The sequence below is a fragment of the Chlamydomonas reinhardtii genome, chromosome 9 (genome assembly GCF_000002595.2).
Source record: "Chlamydomonas reinhardtii strain CC-503 cw92 mt+ chromosome 9, whole genome shotgun sequence".
Classification (NCBI taxonomy): Eukaryota; Viridiplantae; Chlorophyta; class Chlorophyceae; order Chlamydomonadales; family Chlamydomonadaceae; genus Chlamydomonas; species Chlamydomonas reinhardtii.
In genome coordinates this window covers 2,929,258-2,942,328 of record NC_057012.1, presented here as the reverse complement: position 1 = coordinate 2,942,328, position 13,071 = coordinate 2,929,258, and the positions used below count along the sequence as shown (strand labels likewise).

General features: G+C 61.2%; 2 protein-coding genes across 2 annotated transcripts; both read right to left on the bottom strand.

Moving 5' to 3' along the window:
* Positions 1 to 48: 48 nt before the first annotated feature.
* CHLRE_09g387951v5 (uncharacterized protein) lies at positions 49 to 2,900 on the bottom strand. Its single transcript, XM_043065451.1, has 4 exons — positions 2,857 to 2,900; positions 2,090 to 2,253; positions 1,524 to 1,625; positions 49 to 1,382 (listed from the first exon to the last, which is right to left on the bottom strand). The coding sequence occupies exons 2-4, from the start codon at positions 2,117 to 2,119 to the stop codon at positions 1,206 to 1,208; spliced, it is 309 nt and encodes a 102-aa protein (XP_042921048.1). The 5' UTR covers positions 2,120 to 2,253; positions 2,857 to 2,900; the 3' UTR covers positions 49 to 1,205.
* Positions 2,901 to 3,368: 468 nt separating this feature from the next.
* On the bottom strand, positions 3,369 to 13,010 carry CHLRE_09g387950v5 (uncharacterized protein). Its single transcript, XM_043065450.1, has 20 exons — positions 12,682 to 13,010; positions 11,978 to 12,130; positions 11,529 to 11,606; positions 11,249 to 11,342; positions 11,055 to 11,086; positions 10,554 to 10,643; positions 10,385 to 10,420; positions 10,159 to 10,177; positions 9,918 to 9,943; positions 9,733 to 9,804; positions 9,536 to 9,575; positions 9,045 to 9,254; positions 8,550 to 8,795; positions 7,403 to 8,367; positions 7,122 to 7,322; positions 6,888 to 6,980; positions 6,657 to 6,738; positions 6,486 to 6,526; positions 6,086 to 6,289; positions 3,369 to 5,899 (listed from the first exon to the last, which is right to left on the bottom strand). The coding sequence occupies exons 1-20, from the start codon at positions 12,808 to 12,810 to the stop codon at positions 5,831 to 5,833; spliced, it is 2,880 nt and encodes a 959-aa protein (XP_042921047.1). The 5' UTR covers positions 12,811 to 13,010; the 3' UTR covers positions 3,369 to 5,830.
* Between the last annotated feature and the right edge of the window lie 61 nt (positions 13,011 to 13,071).

Below are 13,071 nucleotides of genomic sequence, written 5' to 3'. Positions count from 1 at the left end.
ATCTCATATTACGCAGTCACGACAAGGGACACGATGTGTCTGTGTGCAGGCAACTCAGGCTATCAAGCCGGTTCTATTACCATGCCGAAACTGGCGAACCATGGGGCTCGATTCCGCAGAAAAACCTTGAATTTTGCTTCGCAATGGGCTGCACTCTCCGGCCTTATTGATTCCGAGACCAGAAGCGTTGGGAAATACGCACAACTGCAATATAAAGTCCGTCTCAGCCCCCAACCCGGCGTGTCTCTCCCGTCTCTGTCTCCGATCGTGCATGTCCCACATCCGCCACCCGTGTGTCACAACCTCCCTACCTACACCTCCTTTCCAAACATTAAAGAGGCACAACTGTATTGCCCCCGGGGGAGACGCCAACATCAGGGTGGGGGAAGAACCGTGCTGCCCCGCCGGCCGCGGCCGGCGAGCTCGCCCGTTCCGCACCCCTTCTCGGCGCATGCGGAGGCCACTCCCCCCCGGTGCAGCACCAGTCCTACCCGAGTCTACGCCCGGCTATCGCAGGGTGGGCGGGTGGGAAGCGAAAGACGGGCCAGCGCCGCGCCTACCGCCCCCCTAGCCTGAATCGCTACCCACGAAGGAAGTAAAACTACGCAAGACGTCAAACTCGATTCTACTCCGCCGGCACACTGGCCCAACGCGTGGCCGGCCTGAACCTGTCTCGGCTCGCCGTGTAAAGAGCTAGTAAGACCGTAGATAAGAAACAACCTGGAAATTGGTTCAACATCCCTTACTCTATCCACACCTCGACCATGCTCCCACCCATGCGCATGGGCCGAACTCGGCAGCCCCATTGGCGCCCCCAAACCCGATTTTTGACACAGTCCAAAATCTGAATTTTGCTTCGCAATGGGCTGCACTCTCCGGCCTTATTGATTCCGAGACCAGAAGCGTTGGGAAATACGCACAACTGCAATATAAAGTCCGTCTCAGCCCCCAACCCGGCGTGTCTCTCCCGTCTCTGTCTCCGATCGTGCATGTCCCACATCCGCCACCCGTGTGTCACAACCTCCCTACCTACACCTCCTTTCCAAACATTAAAGAGGCACAACTGTATTGCCCCCGGGGGAGACGCCAACATCAGGGTGGGGGAAGAACCGTGCTGCCCCGCCGGCCGCGGCCGGCGAGCTCGCCCGTTCCGCACCCCTTCTCGGCGCATGCGGAGGCCACTCCCCCCACCCTCAGTTGGCCGGTCACATCCGGCCCACAATCCGCATGCGCGCCCCCGCCCCCGGCTGCACAAAACGCCGCACCGTCACAAAACGCCGCACCGTCACAAAACGCCGCACCGCCTCCAGTGTGGCTCCGCCCCCTTTCTGGTCCGCCTGGTACCACACGTCCTGCAGCTGCCGCCCGGCCAGCTTGCTGCGCTACAGCAAGAGACGTTGGTGGTGCCCAGCCAAGCCACGAGCCATACCAGCAGCCCGATCGGGAACGGGGGCTTTCATCTGGGGCTGGGCCGCCACCGAGCCCGCGGCCTCCCGCTGAATCTGCACCCCGAGGCGCCGCACCATCGGGTCTCGGCGGATGGCTGCTGCCGCTGGGACGCCCCGGGCCCGTTGCCAGTCCGACAGGGCCGAAAGTGTGCCGTCGGTGGTGCTGACAGCGTACCTCTGCACCGCCCAGGCCAGGAACATGCAGACGTGTGCGCGGTTAAGGTCCGTGCCCGGGCCGCGCGGGAGACTGCGTGTGCTGAATACGCAGTACCGACTCCGCGTACTGCACTACGCGGCGGCGGTGCGACTGGTACGTCTCTGCGGACGACTCCGCCACCGCCGCCACAGCCCTTCCCGCCAGCTCCTCCAGCGCCGCATCCGCCAGCAGGCAGCGCCGGCACACGAACACGCCGCCGGGGTACGCCGCCGCCGCCAGTACGGGCGGCCGCCGCACTATAGGTCAAGGGCGCCGCCTGCCAGCCCTGCGCTTGCATCGATGTAGACCACCGCCCCGTCGGGGTCCTCAAAACCCCCAACACCATGTTGAGGTCTACCGCGATGCGCAGTCGCAGTCAAGCAGCCCCAGCCAGAACTGCAAGTCAGCGACGGCCGCCTCGGTTAGGCGAACGAGAGGTGGGAGCTGAGGCGACGGAGTGGCCGAAGCCGAGCATGACAGGAGGGGGCGCGGGATGGCGGGGCTCTGGCTGGCGCCACCCAACGCTGAATGGCGTTTGTGCCGGGGTGCCGGAAGGCCATGTAGCGCCTTGCCGACGGGTCCAGAACGCCGATGGATTGATGGCAGAACCTGTGGGAAGGAGTAGGCACTAGGCGGCAGCCCGTAAACACCACACCCCCTTGGGGCGGGGACCGTAACGTGCATCAGCGCCTCTGTCTCCCCGAGGAGGGGGGCCCTAACGCCGGCCAAGCGCCCCAATGACCCCGGCGGCAGGGGACCGTAACGTGCATCAGCGGACCGTAACGTGCATCAGCGCCTCTACCCGAGGAGGGTGCCCTTAGTCCTACCCCGACGCCACCTTCTTCAACTCCGTTACTCTCCGTTCCTCTCCGTTACTCTCCGTTACTCTCCCCTACTCTCCCCGGTCGAACCCCGTCCAACTCCGTTACTCTCCGCCTGTGATCCGCCCCATTCACGCCCCTCCTCTAATACACATCAACCGTGGCAGCCCACGCCTCTGCCCACCGCAGGGGGCCCCGAGGAAGGGGGCTCGTTACGTGACCGCCCAAACGCCCCGATACCCCGGCGGCAGGGGACCGTAACGTGCATCAGCGCCTCTGTAACCCTGAGGAAGGATCTAAGAGGTACCCGCGCTGGGACTTGCCACTACGGTTGTGCCCCTGCTTTCCCCACACCGACTAGCAAGGCAACAACAACGCGCCGCCAGCTCACCAGCAAGCCTTCCATAGGAGCCGGCTCTGCCGCAGGCCCGGGAGACGAACGGGCAGGCCCACATGGGGCTGGGCCGGGCAAGCCCTCTACGGAAGCCGATGGTAGCTAGCGCCGGTGGGCCCCGGCGGCGGCGCCCTGCCGGATCTTTGTGATGACGATGCCGTAGAGCTGCGGGTTGTGCGGCGCGGGTCCAGGACCGGGCACTGAGTGAAGGTTAGGCCGCTTGACGCCCGGCGGCCCGGAATGGTCCACGCCCTGAAGCACGGGTAGGCTTGGCCAGAGGCTTTCGGCAACTGCGCCGCCGCCAGCGCACCGGCGGCCGGCCGCAGTCCGGCGGCCAGCCCCATCCCCGTGGAGGCGGCTGGCACCAACGCCAGCAGTTGGTGCCCCGGTCACTTGCAGCTGAGTCTGCTGCTGCTGCTGCTGTTGGTGCTGCTGGTGGTGGTGGTGGTGGTGGTGGTGGTGGTGCTGCTGCTGCTGCTGCTGCTGCTGCTGCTGCTGGTGGTGGTGGTGGTGGTGGTGGTGGTGGTGGTGGTGCTGGTGGTGGTGGTGGTGCTGCTGCAGAGTGGCCGTCGGTCTTCCCGAACCCGTCGTCCCTCCCGCCCCGGTCACTCCCAGCGCGCCTGGCGGGCTGGCCCCGGCGGCCCCCGCGCCCCCCTGGCCCTCGCACGGCTTGCCCCCGTGTGCATGCCCGCCATCTCCGCCGTGCTGCCGGCCTGCTGTATCTACAGCTCGCCCAGATTTATCCAGCTGCTCCAGGGTGTCGCATTTAGCCTCCTCTTTGAAGTCGACTGCTCTGCTGCCGCGTGGAAGTCAGCCAAAGCGTCTGCACGAGTGGCCTTGTCGGCGTCCTGAGCCTGTCGGGCTGCCGACGACGAGCCCGCCGGTGGTATAGACCTGAGATGGAGGCGGGCATCCCGTTAGCAACAATGAGCCGCTGTGACTGCGTGCGCTCGGGTGTCATCCCAAGACACGTTTGAAGCCATGCTCGCTTAGCCTCGAGGTCACCGGAGCCGGAGGCCACATTGCGAAAGACGGGCCAGCGCCGCGCCTACCGCCCCCCTAGCCTGAATCGCTACCCACGAAGGAAGTAAAACTACGCAAGACGTCAAACTCGATTCTACTCCGCCGGCACACTGGCCCAACGCGTGGCCGGCCTGAACCTGTCTCGGCTCGCCGTGTAAAGAGCTAGTAAGACCGTAGATAAGAAACAACCTGGAAATTGGTTCAACATCCCTTACTCTATCCACACCTCGACCATGCTCCCACCCATGCGCATGGGCCGAACTCGGCAGCCCCATTGGCGCCCCCAAACCCGATTTTTGACACAGTCCAAAATCTGAATTCAAGCCTAACTTGGAACTCGACACGTCTCAATGCTGAACGTAGCAGACGCAGATACGGGACGAAGAACTGTGCTACCATGCTACAGGCATTTTAACAGTGGCACGGGTCAGTGTGTTGGACCAGGCGAGGTGTTCAGGAGGATGACATCCTGTCTGCGCCCCAGGGCATGGCCCGCAACCTCTCAAAACATGCCATCCAAGATGGGTGTCAGAGCACTTCGTTGCTTCAAACCACGCCACACTTGCTTGGATTCCCTGCCAGCCCAGTCAGCCCTCAAGCCCTGCCTTCAGTACGTGGATCCTGCCCTGCAACCTGCACTGACTGGGCCCCACAATGGCAAAGCAACCATGCAGGGACTCACGGGCCAGTGGCATCAAGCCTCGGCTGCCCGGCTGCCTGTTGTCGGTCACTCGCACCCACAGCTAGGGTGAAGTGTGAAACCAGGGCCAGTACGGTATCAGTTCCAGGTGTCGTCCACGCTCATTGCAACAAGAGATTCCTGTATCTTGCCTGCCAACAGCGTGCCTCTGCTCCTGGACCCGCCCTCCGTCTCCTCTTTCCCTTGACCCTCCTCTCAGGAACACGCCCACGTCAGTTGGCTCCCACGCACAACCCATATCGGCACCTCTCCGCAATCTACGGCATGCAGCAGCCAGGCAGAGGCACCAGAGCAGACAACCGGCGCTTAAGCCGCCCTACAGGGCGCACTGCATCTGATGTCACGCATCAGCTACAACACCGCAGCCGCACGCGCGGTGCCCTGCCTGCACTCTACGACGAGCACCAGCGTGAACAAGAGAATTACGAGCCCACTGCGCACACCGATCCCTATCCTGCTGCACCTGTTGCCCAGGCACCCTGCCCCGTGTCAGGATGCGGGGCTCAATTATTAATTTAAATACAACATAAGCAAACTTAAATGGGTTGAGCAGGGCAATCGCTCCCCTCCGTCGACAGGCCCTGATGCGTGCCAGAAGTCATTAAAGCCATGCATCCCTCAGCAAGTGCAGCCAGCACGGGCAGCCGCCGGGGTAAACACAGGATGCTGCAGCAAATGTTGTAGTTTTATGGTTCTCGTGCTCAAGCAAGACTCTGTTGAATAGCATTAACTGCAAATGCACATACTCTGTGGCAGCATATTGGTTCTGTTGAGCAGCATGATCTGCAAATGCACATGCTCTGTGGCAGCAGTATGCAACCATGCTGAACATGCACTGCAGCAACAATAAAATGGCATGCGTGCCAGTTTGACCATGTGCCTGCTTGATACAGTCCATGGCATGATTCTCAACACGCCGCCATAAATTTATCATAAGGAGGCGATGGGGCCGCACGGATCCAAACCTTTGTACATCCTCATGTAATGCCTTGCTAAGCCGTAGCATACTCACATCCAACTCCGTTACCGGCCCGGCGGCCCCCAAGGCTCCAACACCTAATTCAACACCCGCCAGCGCAAGCGCGGGTACTCCACATGTCACCCGCAGCCTGGCCAGGCTCGCCCCCCCTGGTTCCCATCGTGAGCAGCGCGTCCCTGAAATTCTGGCATGTTGCCGACTGACACTGGCATGCCAGCGAAGGCCAGCGGCGCCACAAGCCTCCAGGCTACGTCAACGTGTGACGTTCCTTACTTCCCAGACGGCATCAGCAGCAGCTGCTCCCGCACGACCAGCAGCTCCTTCACAGCCTCAGCCGCCTGCGTGCGGTGGCCCACGAGTACGACCATGTCAGTCATGCACAAGCATCCACGACGTAAAGACTTGCTGGTGCTACGGCCATGGTCTCATGGACCGCCTCCAGCATTGTTGTTGCAGTACACACATGGTCGGATGCCTGAGAACACACAATGCGCCCCAACGTTCCCTGCACCCGCGCCGCTCACCGCAGGACGGCGGCGCGGCTCTGCATCCCAGCACTGCTCGATCAGCTTGCGCAGCTTGCGCGGGCAGCGGACGTCATCTGTCAAGTCCAACGGCGGCCGCCTGCCCATGTGCACGTTGTAGGCTACAGACACCACGTTGTGATTCTTCCATGGGATTTCCCCCGTGAGCATCGCCCAGATGCACACGGCAAACGCGTACATGTCCTGTGGAGGACGGCGAGGGGGTGCGCAACGCGTATTGGATGACCACATGTCCGTCATGTGAAGAACATCGCACTTGGGCTTTGCTTTGGTGTTGGTGGGTGCGGTCGAAGTGATGCAGCCCCGGTGCAGCACGCGGTACATAACAGGCAGTCTTCAATTTGCTTGCGTGGGCATTGGGCAGGTTGGGCGCACTCACCACTTGGTGCGTCAACTTGTTGTTGGTGATGTCAAAGCACTCTGCAGCGAAGCCACACAGGCAACGGCAGTCAGTAAGGGCCCGCAGACAAAGTTTCCCTTGTGTTCAACCACTTCTGGCTGCTGGCAGCTGCAGCGGGCAGCTGGCAACAGCACACGAGGAGCGCCTTACCCGGTGCCAGGTACGCCGGTGTGCCCGCCTCTGGGTGGGCCGTTTCCAGTGTCATCTCAGAGATCTTCGACAGCCCAAAGTCCTGTGCGCACACATGCCGTACGGCGTGGGCAGGTCGCTTGCTCGCGTTCAGCCTCCTTTCATGTTCCAGCCGGTCCCCGCCACAAGCGCGTGTAGACGCTTCCCTCCACCAGGACCATGCCCACGCAGGCGTGTGCGCCATACACGTACCGTGAGCTTTACGATAGGGTGCTCGCCGCCAGGGTTGCTGATGAGCACATTCGAAGGCTTGAGGTCGCGGTGGATCACGGTGGGGTGCAGGTACTGCGAAACACAGCCGAGGAGGGATGCGGCGCAGGACCAAAGTTGAGTTAGTCTTGGGCCTGCCTAGTTAGCTATTACAGACATAACACACCCGGGCTGCCATATCGCGTGGCAGGGCAACCTACAAAACGAGCCACGCACCTCGAGGCCGCGGGCCATCTGTATGGCAATGTGCAGCACTTTTGGCAGCGGCAGCAGGTGCCCCGGCGGCCCCCCGAAGATGAGTGCCTCCAGGCTTGTGTCCATCAGCTCCATCACCAGGCACAGCTTGGGTGGAGCCAGACACGCAGCCAGAAGCGTGGTGATGTTGGGGTGCGTGCAGCGCCCCATGACCTGGACCTCCTGTGGATGGACAGGAGTGGCGGGCGCGTCAGCACATGAGCGGTTCCCATGTCACCTAAAAACATGCAACCCCCACCCACCTGCAGGAAAGACGCCACCACGGACGCTACCGGCAGTGTGAGGCCGTCATGCAGGTCCAGGGCCTGCTTCACAGCCACCCGCTGCCCCCGATACCGGCCCTCCAGCACGCGGCCGAAGCTGCCCTTGCCCAGCTTGTGCGGCAGCAGCTCCACCACCTCCACCGGCGGCGCCGGCGGCTCCGCGCCCAGCGTCAGAGGGGGCAGCAGCAGCGACACGGCGGCCGCGGGCGTGCCTGTGGAGGCAACCTCTGCAGCCGCGTTCGCTACCGACACGGCCACTTGCGCAGCCGGCTCAACCACTGCGTCCGTGTTGCGAGCGGCATCGCCGAAGCCAGGTGGTGTAGCTGCGTCCTCAGTTGGCCATGGGGATGGGTCCGCACCGCCCGATGCAGTCAGCAGACTTTCGATGTTGGTGCGGCCGAGCCACAAGACCGCCAGTGCTGACGCGTAGGTGCTGGTGAGTGCTGACGCTGGCTGGACTGCAGAGCCCTTGCCTGCCGAAGCTCCGGTGCTGGTACTGCTGCCGGTGCTGGAAAACACATCAGGCGCGCGTAGCGCCTCAGTCCCCGCACGCGCTGCCTCAGCGCGGCGCTGGGGGTGCTCCTGGGGCTCGCACACGAGTGCTGCTGCTCGGCTGAAGCTCTTTGCGCAACGGGTTAGTGGTGCCTCGCCGGGAGTCGCGGCGCCCTGATCCGCATACCCCGCTGCGCAGCTGCGGGGCAACCCTGGCGCCATACTCTGGGCTGTGATGTCCGCAGGGGCGTCTGCGGCGTGTCCCCGTGACACCACCACAAACTGGGTTTCAAGCCCCGCCCTCAGCGGCGCGCTCGAGACCACCAAGTCCGGCAGTCGCCAGCCGGCATCCGCGTGCTGCTGCGGCTGCGACCCAGATGGCCCGGGAGACCCCTGCCGACCAGCGGCAGGCAGGGGCGTCGCAGGTGATGTCGAGGCGGAGCTTGTGCTGTCTGCGTCCAGGAATGGCAAATGTTGCGAGTGCATGCACCAGCAGTATGAGCACACGAATCATCATAGGTGCGGGCCGCGGTTCAAACGAGGCAAGCCAACATAGGCCGCATGCTTGCACACCGCAACCTGTATTTGCACGAGGCCGCAGGCCTGGGGCATCGAGTGTTGGGAGAATGCTCACCTGCGTAACTGCTGGAGCCGTCATCAGTTTTAGCATCGGGCCCATCAAGAACCACCACTACAGACGGATCGTTGCCGCATCCCTTCTGGTGGTGCTTGCTGTCGCAATGCCCGCTCACATCAGCGGAACCTGCGCGCTTCAATAGCCGACCTTGTTGGTGCTGGTTCGGCCGAAGCCTTTTCCTGCGGCGATACGATAGAAACGCAGTTGCCGCCGCCGCCAGCAGCAGCGCCGCCCCAGCAACCCCTGTCAGCGGAGAGCGAGGGCATGAGTGAAACCCGATGTCGAGCGGGCAAAGCAGTAGTGATACGCTTCCATCCCATACGTGTACGTGGCATAAGGCAATGTGCGTATGGCCCCCATGGCCGCTGGCACGCCCCCCGTGGCGCCCCCAATGGCTGATTTCTGCAGCCGCCGCGACCCCAGTACACACACATGAGGTGCGATGTGGAAACAGATGCTAGAGTGAACACGCGGGCATGCGGACGTGCCCACCTCCAACGACAGCGCCAGCAAGCACCGCGGGCTTGCTGCTCCCTCCTTCAGCCGTGGAGGAGGCTGGCACGCCGCCGCCGGCTAACGCATACATGGGCACGCTGCCGGACTCAGCCTGTTGCTGCTGCTGTGCAATGATTGCCCGCATTTGCGCCGAGATCGGCACCAGCGGCTGAGCAGACATCAGCCGATTGACGTACACCAGGCAGCCTGTACAGTGAGCGTTCGCGGAAAACATGAGCGTATGAGAGGCCATCGTGGAGCTAGCTACGTTAGGCAAGGCGGTGTGCGCAGTGATCATTAAGAGGCGACGGAGCGCCCCGCCCCTGGCGTTCTGGGCGCCCGGCCAAAGTGCGGAGGTATGCAGGCGGGTTGGAGGCTGTGTGCGATGGACGAAGCCGCGTTGGCGAAAGCCATACACGGCCCAGCATGCGAAGGGGCATCGGTGCTCGGCAGGATCGATGGGTCGCCCTGTCAAGCTGTGAACTCACCGTATGGTCCAAGGCTGACTAAGCACTCATCGGTCACTACCTGCATGCAGAATATATCATCACACTCAGCACCCAGAATAAGAAGTCAGCGCAAACGCGCTGACTGTGCCCATGCACAGCTAGACACGAGTGCTTGCCACCGGAATGTATCACACGAAAGCGGCCTGCCTGCCACCGGCAAAGGATACCCTGTCCACCTGCTGACACAGGATGCTGACGTCCAGAAAGCGCAGTGTGACATTGTTGGCCACTACCGTGCCGTCAAAAGCCTGTGAACATATTGCACACACAAAGCTGGTTCTGCACCCTTCTTGGTTGCGTTACTAGGCCGCTAGGCGCATGTCAGGCATTGCTACCCCATCTATCCCCACACCCCGCTTACGCTTTCAGCTCCAGGGTAGGCGTAATCTGTGGCCCACAGCAGTTGCGACGATTACAGGTCAGCAGGCACACACACTGGTACATAGCAAGATGTAATTGAAGCAAGATGTAATTGAAGCTTTCCCAGGCTTTCCCTATCTAGACTATCTGGCACAAGCCATTGCACGTGCCTTACGCGACCTGAACCGACATAAGCACAGACTGGTCACAGAATGTGTATGCCGTACGTCCTGTCATCGCACCTTGCTGCAGTAACATACCCTGCACATAATGACAGGGTAGGCACGCACACGTCGTGGTTGAGGTTGTGAGGTTGTTGGGACATATTAGCCAAGTACGGACCGCTTGCCTAACATGCCTTCCGCCCGCATCCCATGCACCCGCCACACGGTGCATGATAGCCGAGCGCAAAAGACACTGCTGGAAACGCATGCGTACATGCCAAGCACTAAGCCCAAGAACACTCACCGACTGCCAACATCGCTCTAAGACAGGGGCGTCAGTCTGGAGGCGGCGGGGGACAATCGGCAGAGCGCTGCAAGTCACCATGCTTGTGCGGGTTTGTTCCAATGAGCAAACCGATCACGAGCGCCAGTCCAGCGGCAGGCACTACATCTGTGCGTGCAATCCTGCTTACCGAGTTCGAACATGAAGTTTTCATGGGGTAGAGCTGTGCAGTTTGCGGCCCGGGTCCCTCCCAGACGGGCCTTGCAACTGGCACCAAGTTCTGCACACGCAGTACGACAGAGGGCATCCTGGAGAAATGAGGTATTGCAGGCGATCAAAGTGCGAGTTGGCCAGCGTTGCTCGCTTCCTATCTCTAAAGCCTCCGTGCCGAGTGTCTCAGCCCCTGCTCCCAGCGCAATGCCCTTGCCCCATGCCCTTGCCCAGCCCCGTGAATGAGGATGTTTATTTGCAGCATTGTTCACAGATGCATCCTCCGCCCATCGAGCCGCCATATAACCCTTCCCAAGCCACTGCACGGCGGGTATAACCCTTCATCCAGCCGCGGGAACGCTGACACCCGTTCTTGTTCCCTGCCCCAGCTTATCTTCCTTGGGCCCCTTCCGCCGCCCTGGGTCTGACCGTTTGCTACCCCAGCCCTGCTCATGAGGCCCGCATATTATCTCACGCGCACCTGACTGCGCAGCCGCACAGGTAAACACGACGCTGCAAGCAAGCAAACGGCCAATAAAGTTGCAAGCAATCGTTCATTTAAGTATTCGAGTGAATATGGGATGTACTTAGCAGGGCAAAAGCGTACGTACGCCCACTTGACACATGATAAAAACCGCGGCTGGACACGAGCCGCAATTAGGTTGCCAGACTTACGTAGTATTAGTGCGGCGGCCTGTAGAACAACTCGCGTGCCGTTTGGGCCCAGGTTGGGTGCCTTGGAGGGCGCGAAGAGGTACAGGTTTGGCGTCTGCATGCATTGCGACAGGACGGGATGAAGGACGCGGCGGCATGTGAGGGGCCGTTTCGCCTACACATGAGCAAAGGTAGACAGCGGAACCGCAACGATGAGACAACGGCCCACCACGCGCATGCAATGGAACGGTCAGATTGTCGTGAAGGGGGCGTGTATCATGGCACAGCTCCTGCTGCTCACCCGCGCGGGGCTGTCAAGCACGTTGTACTGTATGATCACATTGGTGAACAGCAGTGTAACACCTGCGCACAGCTCGACCTGTAGGTGGGTGCAGGAGCAGAGCCCAGGAGCAGTTTGGTAGGAGGGTAGGTTCATGTGACGCAGACGGGGGTCTGTGTATGTACGGCATGCGTGTACCTGTGTATGCGTGCGAGTCTGCCTAGCAGGAAAGCACACGGAAGTAGGCACGCGTATTATGACGAAAACCGCGCACGCTCAGTGCTTTTGGAGAGCACAAGGGGAAGGGTATACGCACAATTGCATGGGTTGCCCAGTTAGCTTGTTCCTACGCTGTAAGCGCTATCCAGCCGTTCCAGCCGACCCCGCCCTACGCCTGCCGCTGACACGGGCACTCGTCATGGAGCATGGTATGAAACCCGGCTGTGGATGGAGCGCACAGAGGCACCTACCGTGTGCCAGGCCATGAACTGCAGCATTGGCCACTCTGGAAGCTGCGGGCTGCCCACCACGGTTACGGTCCGGTTGATGTAGACCGGCACACGCACGCCCGACCTCTGGAAGACGTCCTCCGTCAGGGCCACCAGCGGCACTTCCACCTGGACCTGCATCATTGGGAACACCCAAACACGCGTTACGGCAGTTTATGCAGATGGTCAGTACGAATGGTGGCTGGGAAGGGAGTTTCGGGGTGTGCGTTGCTTGCGGGGTGGGACAAGGCTGGAGTCGTGGACCCGGCGGAAGTGTGGTGGCTGGGACACGCATGACTATGGCGCTTGCAAGGTGACACTTCGCAACGACTTCTTCAGTACATCATGGCCCCGGCCATCAGCAGAGGCAAGTGGTGCCATGCTTTATATGGAGGTAGCCCGCCAGCTAGACCCGGGGTAAAAGGAGCGTCTATAGAAACATTGCCTGGGGGGGGGGAGGGGGAGGACTTGGCTAAGGCGTGCAGTCCCGCTGGTCCCGAGGTGACGAGCCGCAACGCGACAAGCATACTAAGCTTCTTGATTTGCCGCCCAGAGAGACAATGCATTATGGACTTATGGCGCGCCAGCGACCTGGCTCGTCGTCCCATAAGCATGTTTCGGCGCGGAACGGTTGGGAAGAGCCTGGGAAGAGCCTGGGACAACAGCTGCAAAGTCTCAAGCCGCACCTTGTCGACAGTATCATCTGCCAGCGCCGCGACGAAGTGGCTTGGCGTGTAAACGAGCTGGGTTCGCGCGATGCTGCACGGGGAGCTCGCCAGGGCGAGAACTAGCCACCAAGTAGATCCTAAGTGCATCTCAATCGACTTACGTTTGCACGCGGCCCTATGCCTCGAACACAGGCACAGTTTATCTTCTTCTCGGGCTGTGGCCAAACAACTGGAATTCGTTCATATCCTCAACAAAGAGCAAGGATAATAGGTCGCTCTTTATCATAGCGTTAGCGAGACCCCGTGTGCATAGTCGCCACTCGGCACCCGGACTCGGTGCACCATACGTGAACGACTTGCCTGCGTACAAATTTGGCTTATTATGATAGCTGTTGCACCATGCATCTC

Bases quoted from the DNA above. Each gene is read 5' to 3' on its own strand.
- CHLRE_09g387951v5 (XM_043065451.1), bottom strand. From the start codon at position 2,119: ATGCTCGGCTTCGGCCACTCCGTCGCCTCA. The intron at 1,626-2,089 runs GCTCCCACCTCT...TGGGCGGTGCAG, and splicing joins TCGGCCACTCCGTCGCCTCA to AGGTACGCTGTCAGCACCAC. The intron at 1,383-1,523 runs GTGCGGCGCCTC...CTCTTGCTGTAG, and splicing joins CCATCCGCCGAGACCCGATG to CGCAGCAAGCTGGCCGGGCG.
- CHLRE_09g387950v5 (XM_043065450.1), bottom strand. From the start codon at position 12,810: ATGCACTTAGGATCTACTTGGTGGCTAGTTCTCGCCCTGGCGAGCTCC. The intron at 12,131-12,681 runs GTGCGGCTTGAG...CCAATGATGCAG, and splicing joins CAGATGATACTGTCGACAAG to GTCCAGGTGGAAGTGCCGCT. The intron at 9,255-9,535 runs GTGAGTTCACAG...CTCACTGTACAG, and splicing joins AGTCAGCCTTGGACCATACG to GCTGCCTGGTGTACGTCAAT.